Here is a 19,215-nt window from a genome sequence, read left to right as displayed (position 1 = left end):
AATACCAAATCCTCCTTCCAACTCAAAAAAATCAGACCTTCAGAAAACTGTTATCTCTCTGTCCTTGGTGGGAATTTCTTGTAATGCTGCTAAATCAAAGGCAGAAGTCATTTTAGTATGCGCCTGTGGTTTATCACAAGTCTGAGGGCGATGAACCTTTTAATTGGGTTGTGATGTCCGCTGAGAGCACGCAGTGTACTTGCATATTCCTTTAAAGATATCTTCTCAAAGGGATGTGAGGGTTGACAGGCCTCTTCAGAGTAAAGCTCACAGACGTAAGGCCGTCCTTCACCAACTACAGAGATCTGTAACTCCTGGACATTGGTTTGAGGCAATCTGATACTATAGAAGAAACTGGCCACCACTTCTTGGATTGGGGTAGAGATTATTTATTTTCCCACCTGGTTTCTCGTAATATCACTTCGAAGCAATAATGAGAGCATTGAACAAAGCTTGAGCAGTTAATATGCATTACACATAAATGCAAGCATGAAAGATAAAGGCATAACTATAAACAAAACTGAGCAAAAAATCCATAACTCTATTAGTATAGCTATATAGCAGATTACATAGCACTATATGAGTTTAAAAGTGTTCTTTTATGTAAGGGCACTTAGTGAATATCAGTGCACTGTTGAGAAAAGGGAGATTTAGACTTGAATTAGCGCAATAACCATTACCCTGATGTACACTTCTTCTTAAATGTACTAACAAACAAACTTTTGCAAAAACGTATGGCTTTGTAATACAGTTCGGATCATCGTGAGGTCTTTGCCATGTACAGGTACAATCTAGTTGCATACAACATTGTATTTACAAATGCAAACCTTGATAACATTCACCTGAAATGCTGAAAAGTTTCACTGTTATGTATATCAGTGCTTTTGTTCATGAAACAAAACTGCATAAAAATCCCCCCTTTTAGTACTTAACATACTTTGTAGCATTGTTCAATGTCTTTACATTTTCAAAACAGTATATAAAAATCCACTCTAGATCTCAAGCCATCATGTTTAAGAATTTGCTTTCCTCTGCAAGGGCGGTTAACATCGAGCTCATGTCACCGATAGCCATGTTGCCAATACCTGCTGGTACTGAGGCTAATGTGACAGAGTTACGAGGGGTGGTGAGTCGTGAGGAATTCTGCGAGAAACTCTGCAGAAGCCCGGGGCTTAATGTGCCAGACATTAGGCTCGAATGGTCACCGTCATCCAAAATGGCATCAAAGTCTATTGGAGGGTGCTCGATTGTTTGAGAGGAGTCTACTGTGCTGGTGACTTGGTTAACCCCAGGAGATGCCATCGTAGATGCTGAAGCAGGGGCTTGATTTGTGCATGGAGACATTGGAGAACTGTAATCCACATTGGTGTCCAACATGCGGATCTCACCTGAATAGTACATTGTGCTGCCAATACTATTGTTGTGTTGATTTGCGTCACCATGACTCTTTGGGCTAGCTTCTGAAGTGTTAAATCCAGAGTTGATGTTGGACAGGGAGCAACCATTTTGCTGCACCATACCTGACCCCAAATGTTGTCTATTCAATGCTGATTTGGGCCCAGATGGAGGTCTGGGCTGCATCAGTCCTCGGCCTACATTTTGAGGGACATAATTTAGCTGGTTGACGTTATTCGCATTGGTAACGTTTGATCTGTAATTCTGCATTTCCTGGTTTTGGGCTCTCCCACCGGGTAGAGCCATACCATTGAATGTTAAGCGTTGACTGCCATTTCCAGACGATGAGTAAGTGAGGTCCTGCCTGTATCCCTGCTGTGGAGGGTTTATTTGCTCACCGAGATTGTGACACGGATTGGCAACCGACTGCCTATACTGCTGGACAGAATTCATCCTCTGGGTGGTCCTTTGTGGATAACCTTGTTGTAGGCTCGCAAGATTCTGGCTCATTGGCACAATCTGTTGGTTGGTGCTGAAAGCTTGGTAGTGGCCAACGTTCTGCTTCTGCTGTACCACCGTCAAGTTTCCTCTGAGTTGTTGCTGCTTTGGATGCCTCGTAGTTGTATCCACTGAACCAGAACTAACCTCATTCCATTGCACAGGCATGTTGTTCTTGTTCATTCCTTGTGGGTCTGCCATGTGCTCCGAACCTGAGCAAAGAGGTGTTATTTGCTCTCCATGGCTCGCATTGTTGCTTACCATGGCCATTCTCCGTTGCCCATAAAACTGCTGTTGTTGTTGGGAGGCCATATTACCATGGAAGTCTAGCGTATGACCACCATTCACAGAAATCCCAGGGTCCTGATTCAAGCCACCATTTTGGGATTTGAGATACTGTACCACATCATCTGGAAGCACCAAATCATCCTCTGGATGATCACCTCCATCAGTGGCCATATTCTCCATTAAAACATTCTCTGAAATACTAGGTGGCCTTTGGTTAAGGGAATGGCGGTGCAAGCTGCCATCAGACCAAGTGTTGTTTTGCAGGTTGAAAACCCGACGATCTGCCGCAGGCAGACGTGACAGGTTCATGTTGCTGATGCTGTTGAACCTCTGAACTCTCGGCAAGGAGAGCGGGTCCAGAGATGAACGACGAATGGGATCACTGGCTCGCCGTGGAATATTGGATGGAGCTTCGTGTGGCATCATGCCCGGAGCACCGTAGCTTGTGTCACTGCAGCGTCTGAAGTTAGTTGCAGCTGAGGTGTGGTGCAAATGCATCGAACTATCCTGTGAGTCATTGTACAATGCCATTCTGGTTCTAAGACTCATGCGATCCATGTTGGGTAAAGGTGTGGGTGGAGCACCTCCTGTGGCTGCAGCGTATTTTGCTTTAAGTCGGTAGTGCTGAGCGGGCGTAAGATTTAGTCCACCTGCACCCCCACAATGACTGGCTTCGCTGGAACGGCGAGACAGATCTGTGGAGATAGGGTCGTATGAGTCTGCTGAGCTGATGTTGTTGTTGCGGGCTCCGAATTGTGAAGCTTCACTAGATCGCCGACTGGAGTAGCATGGGGATATCCCGGAGGACCTACGGCTGAGCGTGTACGCCGAGCTCATTGTGCTGGTAGAGCTGTCTCTACGCTCATTTAACTGATTTAGCACAGTCATCTCACACAAAGAAAAGTCTCCTGAACGCTGGGTTGGAGGACCATGCATTGGAATGACCATATTTGGAGAATCCATCAGTGAGTCTAAAGGACATTAAGAAATATGTTACTAAATAGAACTTGTTACATACAAAACTTATGAGCAATATTTTGCATTACTCACCGATAGATGATATCGGAGGCAGCTTGGTATTTCGGACTTGAGCCGTTGTATTCGCCCAGGGGCAGGAGTCCCTCACAACTTTTAGCTTTTCTTTCTTGATGTGCTCAAGGTGCAGAAGCCCTCCTCTGTTTTTACGCAGATGGAGACCTACTCCTGCAGACGTAGCAGGAGATCCCGTAGAATCTACTACAGGTTGGTCATCTAAAGCACTAAGGTCCCCCAAACTGCCTCCACTGTACATGGCCATCTCTACTCCACTGTCATTGTTGGTGGCACTGCCAAGTGGCGACGGCTCACTGCTACATGATGACTGACCACCAGGGCTGGACTGATACATCTGTAGAGAAGCAGCAATAAGGCGAGGCCGTCAATTCTCTAATATCTTTAATATTGACAGAGCAAGGCCATGCCAAAGATTGAAGTTCATTTTGTGGTCATCTTTTTTCAAAGTACAGCTTACTCAAGGGCATGTTGATAATGGGAAAAACATTTTAGTCAGGCAACACCATCTCTTTGGATACCAGAAGCAGGACATGAAGGTGACAAAGTGATGGTCTCTAATCATAATGCAAGTTAATAGCAATTCAATTAAGTGGTTGGACACAAAGCATTAAACATTTATTTAAAGATGTTTGGATGGTGCAACAAGTTGTGAAACAGACCATGCATGAAAATACCATGTTGTTGCAATGCTTACCCGAGTACAGTCTGTCCAATATTTTCAAAGTGAAGCATTAAAAGGTCAACCAGAGAAATGATATGTTTGCAAGTTAGTCAAGAGGAAATGGTTAGTACATACATTAAGGCGACGGTTAGTATATTAGGTTGAATTTCGGCAGTAATTAAACCTTGCATCATTAACGTAACACTCTGTCTTCTTACCACCGTGTTTTCAGTCTTGATAGCTTTGCCGAGCTGGCAGTCATCTACGCCTCTGGTGGTGGTGCTGGCCTCCAAAATCCCCTCTGTTCTTCCCCTAGCATGTTTCGTGCTTGCCTCATTTTCCCCATTTCCCTTAGGGGGGTGGGGTTTAGGCGGTGGATCACCACGCTGCTTTTTAGTGACGTGTGCTTCTGGACCATGAACCGTCTTCACATGTTTCCTGAGAGAGCTGGGGTCTGTGTAGCGTTTTGTACAACCAGGGATTTTGCATACATATGGCTTCTACAGAAGAGTCACAGATAAGATTTCAGTGTGCAGTCAAATCGAATTTAAATCAAACGCCATGCTGTTATCCTCTACGAGATAAGATGGAAAAAACAGCACGAAATTAAATGCGTGTTGAAAGCTCGAACCTCATTGGAGTGCGTGCGGTTCTGGTGCTTGGCCCGGTCTGAGGCGTTGGAAAACGCTTTGTTGCAACCCTCATGCTCGCACACGTAAGGTTTCTCCCCCGTGTGGGATCTCAAGTGAGTCTTGAGGTTTTCCAGCCGAGAGTAAGCCTTTGAGCAACCTTCAAACTAGGTAGAGAAAGTGAGAGAGACAGGAGGCATTACATCAGCGTGCATTAAACTGAACTTGAAATTAAACTTTATGGGTGAATAATACGAATGGGTCCAGGTCCAAATGAAGACGAAATGAAGGAACAAATAATTATATTCAAGACAATTCTGTTTATTTTTAAAACAAATACGATTATTTGCATTATGAATTACATGTGCCCCTATTCACAATAAAAGTCACAATGAAAGGGAAGTAGCAATCGTTAGGGGTGTGCATTGGCACTGCCCTCACAATTCGATTCAATTACGATTCATCAGGTAACGATTCAATTCAATTCGATTCTACGATGCATTGCGATGCATCAGAATTCTACTGTACACAACAAGGCAAAATTTTAATCAGTCAAGTACAACTATTCTCAACAAAAACGGAAGCTTAGCAGCTTTAAGACAATGACAATTATATACACACAGCGCAAGTCTTGTCTAGTTTCCCATTAACTTCGTAGAATCCGAAATGTGCCCATATGTCCACTTTCTATGGAAAAGGGTGCGTTTTTATTTACCCGTCTATCACGGTCATCTCTCTCAGCCATCTTGATTGTTGTTGTTATGCCCCCGGAAGTAATTACAACTTCACAACTTTATTGTCCACTCGAGGCCAGAAAATAAACAGTGACATAATCGATTATGGCACTTTGCTGCATCGATGCTGAATCGTGCATGCGCGCATTGCGATGCATTGCTGAATCGATTATTGTTGACACCCCAGCAATCATCTTGTTTTCCCAGTCGTGACGTATATCCGATTGAAAAGACGTAGGAGGGGATTTGAATTTGTCCATCGAGAATTGATTGGATCGTTGGAAGGTGGGTCATGTTGCTATTTGCTAATCACTGCTAATCTCGCAAACATATTTTTTTAAAACAATAAGGCTCACAGATAAGTCATTTGTAAAAAATACCACAATATTCCCAAAAAAATGTAATCATGCAAAAATAAAAAACATTCTTAATAAAAAAAACTAAGAAAATTAAAATAACTAACTAACACAAACTCAACATGAGAGAAAACTGCATCTTTAAATAGGGAAGGGTGAAGAAATACATGCATAGAAAGAAATGAAGGTCAGCACTGCTTACCGTGCACTTATGAGGCTTCTCCCCAGTGTGACGTCGCATATGCACCACCAGCATGTACTGGGCCTTGAAGGGTTTCTGTTCTCGCGAGCACTCCTTCCATCGACAGACAAACTCCTTCTTCTCACCATGGATGTGGTCATTATTGATATGCTGCAATTAGCCAAAGCAAAAAACAGAAATTCAACAGCTGCCTTCATTTCTCACATATACGTTGCAGAAGTAATAATAGTGCTTCTTCCTCCCAAAGGACTGGAAACGTACCCTCAATACTAGGTTCATACTCTTCAGACAGCACCTAACATAACCCTGAATGAAGTTCTGCAGGGACGAATCGCAAATAAAACCGAATACCATGCCATTACTTTGTTTCTCAAGGTATGTAATTTAGTTTCCAGGGAGAGCACAGACTATAGCCTTGAGACTAAAAAGGGTGTGTAGTGAGGAAGTCCAAGCCCACAGTGTTGCTCTGGTCTCTAAACATCATTTTGTTTCCACATGTTCTTGCGACTTTTCCCCCTGCGTTCCTGGCAGTAATTATACCTTATTCACTTGGCCTTGTTTTCAAAAAGCATTTATTCTATTTCTAAAAAATCCAATAAAGACGGCCAGCAGCCTTGTAATCTCTATCATCTGTTCATTTGCTAGGGATGCGGCATGATGATTGACTACCCAACTAGTCATCCTGCAACCATATACAAATATTTGTGTTGATATTTTAAGTGGCAGTGCTTAAAGGGACACTCCACTTTTTTGAAAATATGCTCATTTTTCAGCTCCCCTAGAGTTAAACATTTGATTCTTACCGTTTTGGAATTCATTCAGCAGATCTCCGGGTCTGGCGGTACCACTTTTAGCATAGCTTAGCATAATCCATTGAATCTGATTAGACCATTAGGATCACGCCTAAAAAATAACCAAAGACTTTCTATATTTTTCGTATTTAAAACTTGACTCTTCTGTAGTTGAATTGTGTACTAAGACCGATGGAAAAGTAAAAGTTGCCATTTTCCAGGCAGTAATAATCAAGGACTTTGCTAGATATTATGCAGTGCAATGATATTAAGCAGCAGCCAAAAATAGTTCCCTTAGTATCTTTCAATAGTATGAGACTATTTTCGGTCACTACGTAACATCATTGTGCCGCCTGCAGCCATGTTACAGCAGCAAAGTCCTTGATTATTACGCCAGAATGATAGTATAGTTCCTAGTCATATCTGCCTAGAAAATCACAACTTTAAATTTTCCGTTGGTCTTAGTACACAATGTAACTACAGAAGAGTCAAGTTTTAAATAGGAAAAATATCAAAACTCTTTGGTTATTTTTTTAGGCGCAATGCTAATGGACTAATCTGATTCAATGGATTGTGCTAAGCTATGCTAAAAGTGTTAACGCCAGACCCAGAGATCAGCTGAATGGATTCCAAAACGGTAAGAAGCAAATATTTAACTCTTGGGGAGCTGGAAAATGAGCATATTTTCAAAAAAAGTGGAGTGTCTTTTTAAATTAAAATGCTGAGATTTATCTGTGTTTTAACCATTCTTGCACAAGTATTGACTTTTTTCTAATTTCTTTTCTGTACTAAGAACCACAGACTGTATACTAGTCTACATTATTTGTATTTATTTTTATGCACCTGTCTTTTGTCTTGCACTGTCTTTTGTACGATCTATTGTCTGGCACTGTTTATAATAGGTTGCACACATGCACTTTATGTGGCTAGGTTAAAGTCACAATGAAACGGAAGTAGCGAACGTCTCATTTTCCTTGTCATGACGTGTATATACAAGTGAAACGGCTACTGCAATGAGGAAAAAAGGTAGGGGCGGGACTTGAATTCATCCATTGAGAATTGTTTGGATCGTTGGGTCATGTTACTATTGGCCAATCACTGCGATCTTTTCCCAGGCTCCGCCCTACCGCCATTCCTCCTGACCAAAAGTAAAGAGCGATTGTTTCAAGGAGGTAATGAGATTTGCGTTTCTAATGAAAGATTATGAATAATGAATCATAATATTTAAAAATATATATATGTTATATTAAAGCAACACTATGTAGTTTCCATGTAAAAATGACTTACAGCTCCCCATGTGGTTGAATATCGCAACAGTGCCTGGTATCAGACACTCTTCTGCAGGCAGGGGGAGGGGCGGGGCTGTGTTTCCTACCCTCCACCGCCACTTTTAGAGTGTGCTTGTAGCAGCTAGGAGGCTGCTCAGGTTGCAGAAACAGTACAATTTGTCCAGTTAAAAGTTGTTCTATCACTGAAATAATTTTAGAGACATTATTTTAAGGTAAAAAAACTACATAGTGTTGCTTTAATATATATTCATATATGTTATATTAAATATATATTATTTATATCTCAATTTCATTGCGACTTTAAACTACTTTTTAGTCTTTAGCTCCTTGTTGCTTACGTAGTTCAGTGTCTGTATGTTGCACCATTGTCCTGAAGAAACTGTACTGAACTGCTATATATGGGTAAAATGACAATTATGCTTCCTGACTTGAATTAACCCCCCCCCTGCATTTTCTTGTTCTCCCTTTGACCCTATTCAGACAAAAATGTGTCATTTAAATGTCTTGAAAGCCCATCTGAAACCAGAGTAATCATAAACTCTCAGAAAAATGGTACAACAGCTGTCAATGGTGTGGACCTTTTTTTCAAAATGTACAAGAGTCCATGTTAGTACCTCACGGTCACGGGTACATATTTGTATCTAAATGATACAAATTAGGGCTCTTTTAAAAGGTACCGTCCCAGTGACAACTTTCATACATTTTCTCTGAGAGTGTACAGAGCTTCCTTATGCATATTTGAAGTTTTACACATCATCGGCAACCAACTAAATTATGGTTGTGTATGGCTTTATAACAGCTTAAATGTATTCAGGAAAATATCTAAGGTTGTTAATATCTTTCAGTGCATCAGTGTTTAAACTGGTTTGGGCTTGTTCTGAAACAGGAGAATGGTAAGGCATCAGCTTCACTGCTCCATCACCCCCAGACGCGTCCCCAGCACCATCTCATGGTCCTATGAGGAGCCAGACTGGCTCAGCATGTTCCGGTCAGGGTAGTAAGTCCGACTCCAAGCCCAAGTCTATGTGTCACATTGCGGTTCTCACACGGTTAATAACACCCAGCAGAGGGGCCGAGGTGTCAGAGGTGGAGAGGGCCACTCCAGAACTGCGGGCATGATGACGGATTTACTACATGGCCTCGGGGAAGGTCAAAGGCCAGAGGGTGTACAAAGTCAGAGGCCATACATATGCGTGTGTACATGTGTGTTAGTGAAGCCATTCTGTGAGACCAGTTACACCTCTGCGGGTATCAGCATGCTCATTAACCCTAGATATGTCTGACACGAAAAGAATGGCTTACAACTGATGGTGAGAAACTGAACTTGATGAGCAGAGAAGGGTTTCAAGGCCAATAATATGCAGTTATTTATTATCTGCTGTTATTTCTTTTTCTAAATGAAGAGAAGAGCTGTTTTATTTATGATGTAGTAATAGTGACCATTGCAAGTGCTACATGATGCCATAGAACAGTGGTTTTCAAACTGGGGGCCGAGATGGTGCCGGGGGGCCCCAGTTTTATGACATTTTACAAAATATATTAATTTATCATAAATTCTGTGTAATGAAACCTCAGAAAAATAAGACAACTAACCAACAGCAATATGTTATATAATTTAAAGCTCACGTAACACACGCTGTTTCTGCATTTCTGATGTTAATCTGGAGTACCTATAGAGTAGTATGACATCCTTTATATCTCCGAAGAGTCTTTAGTTTAATCAGATTTATAAAAGAAAGATTAGCTTTACCAAATCTTTCCGATAATGTCCGAAAAAATTAAAAAGGAGGAGTTACTACCGCGGGTGGAGCGAGTATGAGTCATGCAACACTATACAACACTTATAACTTATGATTCACTGCATGTTCGTGTCATTTATATAATATGCACGTGCCTATTTACCACATGCAACTCGTGACCCGGTTGGAAAAATCCATCGCATCAAACACACACGCAAAACTCCGCTGCTACCCCGGATAGTAAAAACTATATCCATTGTTTCCATAAGGCTGGCTTTCTTCTCCTTACATCCAAAAACACACTTCTTCTTTCCTGCCACTGTTGAGTTTTGAAATTAAACTTAGCTGTGTCGCGTGAAGATGTTTGCAAGTGCTAGCGTCTCCCGCTGATTGATGGGTGGATGGGGTTTTCCGGGGGAAGTGCCCATATAAAGAAGTGATACGTATAGAAAACCCCTGAAACGTCAGCTGGATCTGTAATCGAAAAAAACTTTTCGAAACTTGGTACGAACCCTGGCGAAGTGCATTCGGCACAGAAATGCTCTGTAACACGCCCAACTGCTTTTTTGACACTTTGCCTATGTTTAGCATGAGGAAACAACTCTATAACTGTGTTAATAAGTGAGAATGCACGAAATACCATTGAACCCCCCCTTTAATGTTTTGTTTTATTAAAATTGTTAAGTTTTAGAATGTTTTATGTCACACATTTTCTTTTGGGGGGCCGTGAAGGGATGCATTGTACCCAAGGGGGGCCGCACGCCGAAGAAGTTTGAGAACCACTGCCATAGAAGAACCATTTTTGGCTTTATGTAAAGGTTTTTTTTAGATTATGAAAAGGTATGAAAGAAATTGTTATTTGGGCAACCAAAAAATGCCTCTTCTTTATATTTTTTTTATTATTCACCATGCAAGCCATCCAGTTTATTCTGCATCTTTCTTTAAGGTTAAATCAAAAGCAGCATTTTATTTTATGTGGAGAGAAAAATCCCAGAATGCACTGCTTCAAGCTCAGTGAATACAGGATGAAATATTTTACTCAATACATAAAACTCATTAGCACATCAGTACATTTCTTGTGTTGAAAAAAGTGGAAGATGTTTCGAAAATCAAAGGAAATGGGTTACAACCAACCAGGTGTTGAATAGAAGTATGTGACTTACTTGAACTAGCTGGTCCTGGGTGTCATACTCCTTGGTACATCCCTCCCAGTGACAGTTAGTCTCATATACGGCTTCGGGCTCGTGCTTGCATTCGTCTTTATCAAGTTCCTCCCGTAACTCCATGTGATCCTGCAGAGGGAACAGCATTAGTAGACTACACTAAAGCAGAATGCTACATTTGATGATGTCATTAATAGTTCTCAGAAATGTTATAACTTGCAGTCAAAGTTTAATTGCTCAGAAGTTGCTCTGACCTCAGATGCTTCATTTAAAATTCCTTTGGAGATAATTGTTGCCATAATAAAAAATATGATATACACACTACCGTTCAAAAGTTTTCAATCACTTGACTGAAAAGTTTCTAATGATCTAAAGGTGTATGCAGTGGTGGCTTGTGACTGCTCATCTGAGGGGCACAAATTCAAAATATATGTTCGGAGTGTCGTTTGTGTTGCTTGTGTTTTCAAAATTTGTGTTTGTTGCGTCATGTGGACCATGTGCATCACGTGTTTTGTCAAAATAAGTGCCTGCTGCAAACGCATCAAAACCATTTGTGATACAAGAGACGGTCACGTTCACAAAATACAAGCAAGACACTCACTTAACAGTAAACTCTGATTACACATGAGATTATGTGAGTATCTGGCAAACGCGAGCGTCTCTTTTATCATAAACCCTTTAGACGCGTCTGCAGCAGGCACTTATATTGACAAGACACAAGATGCACACAGGATTACTCGATGCGCAGAACACATATATAGAAATTAAGAACCACACACGACGGGCTACATACATGTTGTGACGAACTTAGCATCGAGCGCCCTCGAAAAAAAGAAGTCACCGGCCGCCACTGGGTGTATGTATAAATCTCTAAAATTACTTTTGTAGACAAAATCTTAATTTTCCCATGTATTAATTTCTGGATGATAAAATGGATGACTTTGTCCAGATAATGAAGACAAAGCAGCCAAAATAACCCAATAATAAATTATAAATCTTTTATTATATGGTTTAAAAGTCACCCCAGAGTGCGACCTCAATAAGCTGCTTAATAAAATGCCAAAAACATCTGGGCAAAGGGTGGCTACTTTGAAGATGCTAAAATGTGACCATGTCTGTGAAATAAAGACTAAAGTCTTATAATATAAATAAATAAATGAGATTAGGACATCAAAATTTGATTTCGCATAGATTTTAATCTTGCACATTACCTTATTTAGGGCAGGATGATTTTGACAAAAAAAAAACATTATTCGCCTTGATATTGTAATTGCGGTTATTATTGTCAATGGATTAAAGGCGGGGTGCATGATTTTTGAAAATCACTTTGGAAGAGGGAATCAGGCCGAGTACCAAAACACACTTGTAGCCAATCAGCAGTAAGGGGCGTGTCTACTAACCGACATCGTTGCATGGGTTGCGTATGTGTGGGGCGGGTCTATCAAAAGAAGGTCCAGATTCTATTGGGGTAGGGTTGTGTTTGTTTAGGTGATTTCAAATATCAACATTGGCTTTCAGAGATCATGCACCCCGCCTTTAATAGATTATAGACTGAAGTTTTGAAATGTTTTATAACTTTTTGTGCAGCAGCTGCATGGTAAATATCCAAAAACGAAATAATGTAATGTAAATCACAAATAATTGTGGGAGTTATGTTGTTAGTAAAAAATCCAAAACGAATGGCTAAAGGACAGCTTAGGATGATTTTACAGTATGTAGAAAACAGTAAATCACAAAAACATTACTTTAGCTGGGGTTTCACATATAGTTATAATATAGTTTTGATTTATTTTGAATGCTTTTAATACGACATAACTTTCATACTTGTATTATTTTATTTGCATTTACTATTATTCTTAAATGTGGAAAGGAAACATAAATAAAGGATGAGTAATGCCACCATCACACTAGACTTTCAGTTCAGATGCATTCATACACATATGGATGCAAAACGCACCCTCATGCGTTCCAAAGTACAAGTTTGGTGACCTGCGTATTCATATAACGTGAGAACATGTGACCAATAGGAGGTCAACACGTCGCATACATGACCTTTTTAGGAAATCTAAGATGGAGGAATCGTTAATAGCAGCAGTGTTGCAAAATACAGTTTTGTTCAACACTGCTTTGAAAGATTATAAAAATACATTAATAAAGAGACTGCCTGGATGAGTGTCAGTGCATACTGGAATAGACGGTATATTTTAAAGGGGACATTTCACAAGAATTTTTTAAGATGTCAATATTTGATGTCCCCAGAATATGTATGTGAAGTTTTAGCTCAATATACCATATAGATAATTTATTATAACATGTTAAAATTGCCACTTTGTAGGTGTGTGTCCTTTTAAATGCAAATGAGCTGATGTCTGACATCACAAGGGGAGCCAAATTCAAATTTTTTCACATTTTTGCCGAGAATGGTTTATCATAAGTAAGTTACTGGGTTGTTCTTTTTCACAATTTCTAGGTTGATACAAACTCTAAGGACCCAATCATAGCACTTAAACATTATAAAGTAAGATTGTCATGATATGTCACCTTTGACATTTAAACAAATACTTAGTTTGTAAAAACAACGGTGCACTTTCGTTCACTCTGCAACTTAGTCACATGAGATTTTTAGAGCCTTTTCCTTTTTCAAAACTGAGACCTAAACTACATTTGCTCCCCATTAGGATCTCATTGCTTTAGGAGAAACAATTAAGATATTATAGTAACCACATTTGTGATTTAACTTTGATCCCGGTGACTTTAAATAAACTAGATCTTGATTTAATTATTTTAGAATCAGATGGGAACTATTGTTGGTTCTCAGGTCTATTTCCAACACAATATCGTAACCCACATTTCTCTTAAGGTCTGGGAATGTTAATAATGCTTTTAACCTCTAATAAACTTTAAACATTAGCTTTCCAAAACCTCTCTAATGTGGTGAGAGAACTGAATGCTTTATAGCCACATATTCTCCCACACACCAATTGCGTGATATCCAGTCATAAGGAACAACTCTGCTTACTAGCAAACACTGCGCTGTTAAGAGCAACTGATAAAACGCCCTTTAAAATGTCATCCCAGTCCAACTGTGAAATGTGGAAAATCCACCTCATATATGGAGGGGGTTTGACGTTAGGATGAAATCGACCTCACAAACCTGAGAACCAGGTGAGATTGGGTGCGGTCCGTCGGCTTCCGTTTTCACCTTTGACCTCTTGATTATCATGGGGTTCACCGTGCTGCTGACAGCCGAATCTCCGCCAGCGTTCTGAAATGGCAAATGGCAACGGGTGAGAAAGAGAAAAAGCGTAGAGTCAGCAGAGACTATGCGACGACAGTTTGGCTGCTGGCAAGCGCTGTGATTTCACGCCTACAAAGTCACCACAAGCTCCAGATGCCTTATTTTAAAAAGCATCTCACCACAGAGACTAAACTGTTTAGACTGCATCATGAGCATCTGTCGGATGGAAATATGAAAAGGAAGAAATTATTACGCCCAGAGTGCGGCTACAAACTTTGATCCTCAGATGGATTCATAATTCAACAGACGGAGTCTCCGAACACACGGGCTCTCCGCGGAGAAACGCTGAGGAGAGGTGCACTCGAGCCACTACATACACTATGGCAAAGGTCCATGTTTTCCATAACTTGGACATGGCTTGCTGAAATGTGAGTGAAATGGGTTTCTAACAACGGGTGGAGTGTGTGGGTGCTGTGGAAACTGATTTGGTGTCGGGACAGAGAGAGTGCAGATAAGAGCAGCAGAGGAAGTTTATATTCTGGATGGCCATAATGTTTACACTGGAGTGACAGCCACTTTTAGCAGATGAACATTGCACAGATTGAAGTATAGAAGCTGGAGTTAGGGGGAAATGCATCAGCAACTTAAAAAATGCGAAAACACGCAAGTGCTTTGCTTCCGATGGACATGCATCCTTTGTAATAGGAAAGATTTAGAAAGGTGCACCTATCAGAAAACTTACAATCATTTTAGATGTATAATTACTATTTGGAGCATTGGGATTGCTAGATAAGGGCTTAAAATACTTGTTTTTATTAAAAATGTCAAATATGACCAAAAAAGACCTTTTTCACATCTTTTGCCTACAGCTTAAAATTAGCACATTTTCACTCATTTAAATGGCACTGGTCATACATCTTGGTGAATTCACCTGGTTGGTGTCTGTGTTGGTGTCGGTACTGTTGGTCAGGGCGGCAGCTGCCATCAGTGTCTGATGTCTGCTGCTGAGGGATGGGGACGGCTGAAGCAGTGGTGGGGTGTGTCCAAAAGCATTCAGGCCCCTCTGCTGGGTCAGCAACTGGTGGTACGCTACTGGTGTGATGGGATGTGGGAAAGTGAAGGATGGACTGAGATGGAATAGAGGAAAAAACGAATTTAGTGTTTGTTCAATGATTAGTAACATAAATTAATAATGTTTGTGAAAACTCAACTAAAATCATTTTTGTGATTTACTTTTCAGCAGGGTTCCCTTCAAATCCAAGGACCTTTCCAGGACTTTCCAGGTCCTATACCCTCAAATTTAAGGACTAAATGTGGGGACACACTTCAAGTGAGAGCAAGGTTACATCGTGTTACCTTTTAAGAAACAGTGTTTCAGTTCCCTTTTGAGGGAACTCGCGCTCGTCACTGCGGTGACACTTTGGGGACGCCTCCAGGGTTTAGTGCGTCTGAATGTGTATATCAAATTCAACCAATAGTGAGGCTCAACAACAAAGACAGGGTGACGCAGGAGCCAGGAAGTATATCGCTATCTGAAATATTGCATTACAGGGACCGAGAAAGTATGGCAAGGGAGACGCAGCGTCTCATTCCCTTCTCAGGGAACAACAGTTACATACGTAACCCAAGACGTTTTCATGTGTCAAACACAACTATGCAAAAAAGCATTTTGGTATGATTCAACATTCGCATACAGAAGATATAAGCGTTTAAAGCAAACAGTTTAGCACGTGTGCTTAAAAAGTATAGAATTTTTATGATATTATCCTACACTACACAGGGAATAATATTCCAGATTCATAACCTTGATATATTTAATATTAAGATTATGAGACTTCAGCCTGGATTTCACAGACAGGATTACATTTACGAGTTTGTGTGTTCCTGGGAATTGATCCCATAACTTTTCTATTGCAAGCAGAGAATGGGCATTCTTGTACCTGAGGGCCCCTACAGAGAGGTGTCCATAAGAGCTGCTGGCGGCCGAGCTCGAGCGGGAGTTATTGATGTAGGCCACCAGCGAATTGGGCGAGGTGCGGATCATGGTCTGCAGGTCGATGCTGGCATCCGAGGCTGGAGAGATGGACAGCGCACGTTTCCTGGTGAGCCTTGGCGTCAGTCTGGGACTTGGGAAACGGGACACTGCACAGAAAGAAACTTTAATTTAGCCTTACAGATGGAAGTAGACAAGAAAAATGGAACATCACATTTCTTTAAACCACCGGGGTTCCTGTAGCGCAGTTGTCAAAGCATTGCGTTATCACCGCAAAAGGTCATGGGTTTGATCCAAGGGATCACACATACTGAAAACATGAATAAATTACACTGTAAGTTGCTCAAAATAAAAGTGTCGACCATAAGCAAAAATAAATAAATAAATGTAAAATGTTAATATTAAACCTTTATTAGTTTTATACTAATTTCAATGCAGCTCTCATTATAAATAAATTTACTATTTAAGGCTCTATTTTAATCATAAACCAGCAAAAAAGATTTGGCAGAGTCCATGTTTTATACAGAGATTCCCAACTGGAATATGTGTACTTTATTTTTGTGCATGCAAGAGACCTTGAATAACACAACTGGATTTCAGAACGAAAATGAAAATGGTTAAAAGAAGTACAATATGGCTCTTTTAGGAGTTTGTCCCGACTCATGTTTCTTTGCCGGGTGCATGTATTTGCATCCAGCTGCTCTGTATGAAACAGGTGCTGTGCATTAGCCCTTGTGTAAAAGGACAGAGAACAGCAGCCGGGCAGGAGGCTTTCATGCCCTTCGGGGGGGCATCAGCAAAGGTGCTAGTAACAGGAAACAAGTAATGGGTTCATTTAACTACACACAAACACATCACAAAAACCCTCTGCTGACAATTTAAACAGACGTCTGTCAAATCCCAGCCTCCGATCTGTACATTTTTAGACAATATTTTTGATGTGCATTTTTTTTTTACAATATACATATTTGAGATTTTGATCCAACAGCCTGTATGCAGATTTAGTGAAGGCAAACATGAACCCCATCTGGTATTAGTCATGCAAAAAATGCCCCCTCCTTTAGCTCATACTATTGGTTGAGCCAACATTTTTGTCAAAAAATAAACAAATGCTACAGAGCCAAATTGTACACTTTACAGTAAACTTAATATACAAATGTCTTACTTATAGATGTCCATGAGTGGAAGGTTGCATTTTAGCATCTATAAAATTGAACACCTCACCTTTAACCTTTTAAAAACTCTGGATAAATCAAACACTATGGGACACAACCAGTTTTTGGAAATAATTTGCCAGTCCAGCTAAACTACTGCATAGAAATGTCATTTTCATTTAGGGCCCTATTTTAACGATCGAAGCGCAGGGTCTAAAGCACACGCGCACAGTCTAAAAGAGTGTGTCCAAATCCACTTTTGCTAATTTAACGACAGAAAAATAGTTTCCTGATATGTCACTAAACATTAAGAAATCATTTTCATTTCAATTACTTATATCACTGACAACAATGGTCCGGCCAGGATATTGTCATTTAAAAAGTGGAGTTGCAGCCCTCAACTAATGTTTATCTTGTCATTTTGTTTATTGGCCACCAGTTGTGTGATTGCAGTACCAGTTTTAGCCACAAGTTTTGTGATTGCAGTACCAGTTTTGGCCACAATCCTACATACTGTTCCTTTAAAAGTCGTTTTCTTTCAGTAATGGATGTAAAATCAGCAGGATTTTAATTGCTGTAAATGTATGGATAGCCTACATGTCAGTGTAATCTCAAAGAATAATTTACAAATATGCTAGAAAAGGTTTGTACTCTAAAAATACTTTATTTGTAACAAACAGGAGATAAAAAATGTACAAACGTGGAGAGAGCCAAAATCTTCAGCATTCGGACAGCTCCGTGAGTGTTTTAAAAATCATTACTTAAAAAATGGTTCTCATCTAACCAGGCCCGGATTGGCCATAGGGATGACCAGGAGAATTGTCCCAATTGTTTTTTTGGGCCTACCTTATGTTATTTGACAATATACATGATCTAAGTACTAAAATATTAAGATAAGGATTTTTATTTTTCCATCTGTTTCCCCTGCATACTTAATAAATCTTGCTTGTGTATTGTATATCAGGGTTTCCAAACGTTTTCAACCCAACAGGTTTTCCCAAAACTCACCATTTTTTTATAGAAATGTAGAAAACACATTTGTTCCCTTTCAGTAGTTTTTGAATAAGTTTAATTGAATAATATTAAAATACTTTCATGGTAGGGCTGCACGATTATGCCAAAAATCATAATTTTTTAGGCTACTGTATTGGAAATGATATATTTGAAAAATACAATGAATTGCAACGCTGCAGAGAACAGTGCACTATTGCAGACTTATGTAGCTTACTAAGGATTTAACCTGATAAGGAACACTGTGCCCTACATGGTACACCCCCTCCCTTGCACGTGAGGCTGCATTACGTCATTGTAACTTTGAAACATTAAATCTTCAAAATATACGGTCATGCGGCACATCGTTGTAAAGCTTAGACTTTCGGAATTCAATTAAGCGCACACACAAAGCATAATATGATTTTTAGCAGTCATCTAGTTGTTAGTTACCTGAACCGGGTGGCGCCGATTTAGGATATTTTACTTACCTTCAAAACCTTCCCTTTATCCGCTTTGGTGAAATTGTCCAAAACAAATTGTTCATAAATCCCCAAAAGTCCAAGAAAATGGAATATCCAAGCCTTTTAATCCAAAACGATTTGTTCATCTCACAATCTTGACGTTTCTGACCGAATTACGATATAAATAGTGTATACAATTAGTTCACTAATGGACATTCGTTCGAATCTCACTTTTCATTCACAATTTATAATAAATATATTCGGATGTCACGTTTATTGTGCAACGTCTGAGGAACAAATACGCCCCCTTGTGGAATTTCAGCCGTTCCATAAGAGGTTAATGATATTATTTTAATATAGTCAGTCATAAACTAAAGTGGGCCGGTCTAAGTCATGAAAGTCCAGGAAAATAAGTCTTATGGCTGATATACTGTCAATCAAAAGAGAACCGGAAAATGCAATGAATGTAAAGAAGCATCAGTAGTTTAATGTTCAATATTAACGGTTATTACGTGAATGAATAAAATTCAGAAAATATAATTTTTAAAATGTAGTTAATGCAAGTTTATATAACCAAC

General features: G+C 40.0%; 1 protein-coding gene across 1 annotated transcript in view; it reads right to left on the bottom strand.

Moving 5' to 3' along the window:
* Positions 1-373: 373 nt before the first annotated feature.
* Positions 374-19,215, bottom strand: part of gli2a (GLI family zinc finger 2a) — a 96,170-nt gene continuing 77,328 nt past the window's right edge. The window contains exons 6-14 of the mRNA XM_055215514.2: positions 15,977-16,178; positions 14,968-15,163; positions 13,953-14,063; positions 10,799-10,927; positions 5,817-5,966; positions 4,527-4,691; positions 4,114-4,395; positions 3,232-3,568; positions 374-3,152 (exon numbers count right to left, since the gene is read on the bottom strand). Coding sequence (XP_055071489.2) covers positions 1,000-3,152; positions 3,232-3,568; positions 4,114-4,395; positions 4,527-4,691; positions 5,817-5,966; positions 10,799-10,927; positions 13,953-14,063; positions 14,968-15,163; positions 15,977-16,178 — 3,725 coding nt within the window. The 3' untranslated portion in view covers positions 374-999. The remainder of the gene's footprint in view (positions 3,153-3,231; positions 3,569-4,113; positions 4,396-4,526; positions 4,692-5,816; positions 5,967-10,798; positions 10,928-13,952; positions 14,064-14,967; positions 15,164-15,976; positions 16,179-19,215) is intronic.

Source organism: Misgurnus anguillicaudatus, chromosome 17, assembly GCF_027580225.2.
Source record: "Misgurnus anguillicaudatus chromosome 17, ASM2758022v2, whole genome shotgun sequence".
NCBI classification, from domain to species: Eukaryota; Metazoa; Chordata; class Actinopteri; order Cypriniformes; family Cobitidae; genus Misgurnus; species Misgurnus anguillicaudatus.
The sequence above is the reverse complement of the archived record's forward strand: the minus strand, read 5'-3'. Positions and strand labels throughout refer to the sequence as shown.